A 2,324-nucleotide genomic window follows, 5' to 3' on the forward strand; every position below is an offset into this window, starting at 1 on the left:
TTTTTTTTTTTAATAGTGGCATGATACTCCATTTTTATATGCATATAATTTACTTAGTTCTCTACTGATGAACTTTCAAATAATTTTTATCTTTAACTTTTGCAAGCAAGACCACAATAAATAACATTCCTGCGTCTTTTTGCATATTTAGGAGTGCAATAGACAGAGCTGGCTTTGGTCTACCATTGCTATTTTTTTTTTACAGGAATTTTAAAAACATATTTTGTGTTTAACATAATCTAAAGTTGCACACAGAGGTAAGATGCCTATATCACCAAGTATTTTTGGAAGTGCCTCCAGTATTCTTTTTATTATTAATGAAAGGGCAGTGGACTAACAGTCTAGACACTTGAATTCTTGCCATTCTCTGTTCCTAAATTACTATGGTTTTGAATGCTTTGTTAAGCATCTTGTGCCATAGTTTGCTTATCTGTAAAATGGGTAGAATGACTGTCAGCTAGTTTTCTCAGGTTTACTTTAGACTCAATAAGATTTGAAAAAGCAGAACATGCATCACTTGCAATGCCTTGCGCACCTGAAGGAGTGGTAATGCTTTCCTATTTCATGTTTAGTTCCCGAGGCCTCTGTTATCTTCTCCAATGGCCGGGATTTGGTAATTGGTGATATTGAAGGAAGGAGCTTCCAGATTCTAGTACATTCTCAAAATCGTGGTGTAGCCTTGGGTTTGGATTTTCACTACCGGGAGCACAAAGTCTTTTGGACAGACCCCGTGGAAGATAAGGTAAACAGAGATTTCAAGAGTATGGCTTGGTAGCTGAGTAGAACCTCAGGCCCAGAGTGTTGATAGGTGTTCATTTTTAGGGGAATAGAAGGGAAAGTTCCTTTGTTTTGTAACAAAAAAGGCCCTTGAGATAGTTTATGTTAATCAGTACCTTTCCATGCTATACTATTACATGTGGCCTGTTAAACAAAGCAGCCTATTATATGGAGTAGCCTTGAGCAACTTTTAATTTTATTCGAAAAGGAGTCCAAAAGCCTAATTAAAAGAAATAGTAGACATTCTTTCAAATCTGGATAGATATTTGGTAGTAATTTTTGAAACTTGATCATTTATATGTAAAATGCACTCTGCTTTCTTGGATGATAAAAATCAGATTTCTACCTGCATCTTCTAAGTGGAACTGTAATTGAGGATTGGGTAAGAAATATTGACAGTATTTTGTTTAGCAGCCAAAAGTGTATTATGCTATTTTATGTGAAAAGTGTGATGGTTTTAACGTCAACTTTGAGTAATGCAATGGAGATTTTTAAAACATAAATTGTAGAGGTTCCTAAAGAGTTAGACAATTTTATGTATTTATTCCTCTTACATTCTTTATACCATTATTAAAATTCTAATTCACTTACATGATAACATGCATAAAATTTCTAAAGATTGAGAATTTGGATTACTAGCAATGTTGATTTAATTACAACTAAGAATCATTAATTATCAAAATAAACCTTTCTCCCCTCAAAAAATTCAAGTCTTTAACTAAACTTTTGATAACCACCAAGAATTGGAAATGCTGGCTAAGGAAAGGAAAACCAAAAGTAAATTTTGTATTTCTTCACTTACGCTTTGAAAAAAGAATGTTTTCTTCCAGGAACCTTGTGATCTAAATAAATAGTAAGCCTCCAGTGAATTTGTTCCTAAGGTCCAAATGACTAATTTCTATAAAATAGAGTAACAAAAAAGGTTAAGAGTAATAATTTTGAATTTTTAAAGAAATGCTTAAGAATAAAAATTCATGCTGGAGAACAATAATTTTGATTTTTCTTTCAGGTTTTTTCAATTGACATTAACAGTTTAACGATCCAAGAAATTCTCAGTGTTTCTGTTGAGGCGCCAGAGAATATAGCTGTGGACTGGGTTAACAATAAACTTTACATCGTAGAGACCAAGGTCAACCGCATAGATGTGGTGAACTTGGATGGAAGCCACCGGGTGACCCTGATAGCTGAAAACTTGGGGCACCCTAGAGGAATTGCTGTGGACCCAACCATTGGGTAAGTAATGTGAACAATTCCAAGTCCTGCATTTTTAAAATTTCGTCTCTCTCCCTAAATGGTATAAGCATCCAATGAATTGACTGGAGCTTAATTTTAATTTCTGTTAGGCTTTTCACTGTAGAACCTCTGTTTATTTTATGGCCGTATTCATAGGAGTTTACTAAATATAACTCCATCTAAGATGTGTAGTCTGAACACATCTATTGGTGTATTACCTGATATTTTAGGGTTCTGAAACATTCTTAGTATATGCCACATCATTAAATCTATTTTTTTTTACTTTTGTGTGTGTGTGTGTGTGTGTGTGTGTG

At 33.9% G+C, this 2,324-nt stretch overlaps 1 protein-coding gene across 1 annotated transcript in view; it reads left to right on the plus strand.

Annotated features, from left to right (window-relative positions):
- Positions 1-2,324, plus strand: part of Lrp2 (LDL receptor related protein 2) — a 207,114-nt gene that overhangs the window by 69,692 nt on the left and 135,098 nt on the right. The window contains exons 11-12 of the mRNA XM_023719208.1: positions 573-742; positions 1,787-2,010. Of these exons, the coding sequence (XP_023574976.1) occupies positions 573-742; positions 1,787-2,010 (394 nt within the window). The remainder of the gene's footprint in view (positions 1-572; positions 743-1,786; positions 2,011-2,324) is intronic.

This window comes from Octodon degus, unplaced genomic scaffold (genome assembly GCF_000260255.1).
Source record: "Octodon degus isolate 3935 unplaced genomic scaffold, OctDeg1.0 scaffold00065, whole genome shotgun sequence".
NCBI lineage: Eukaryota > Metazoa > Chordata > Mammalia > Rodentia > Octodontidae > Octodon > Octodon degus.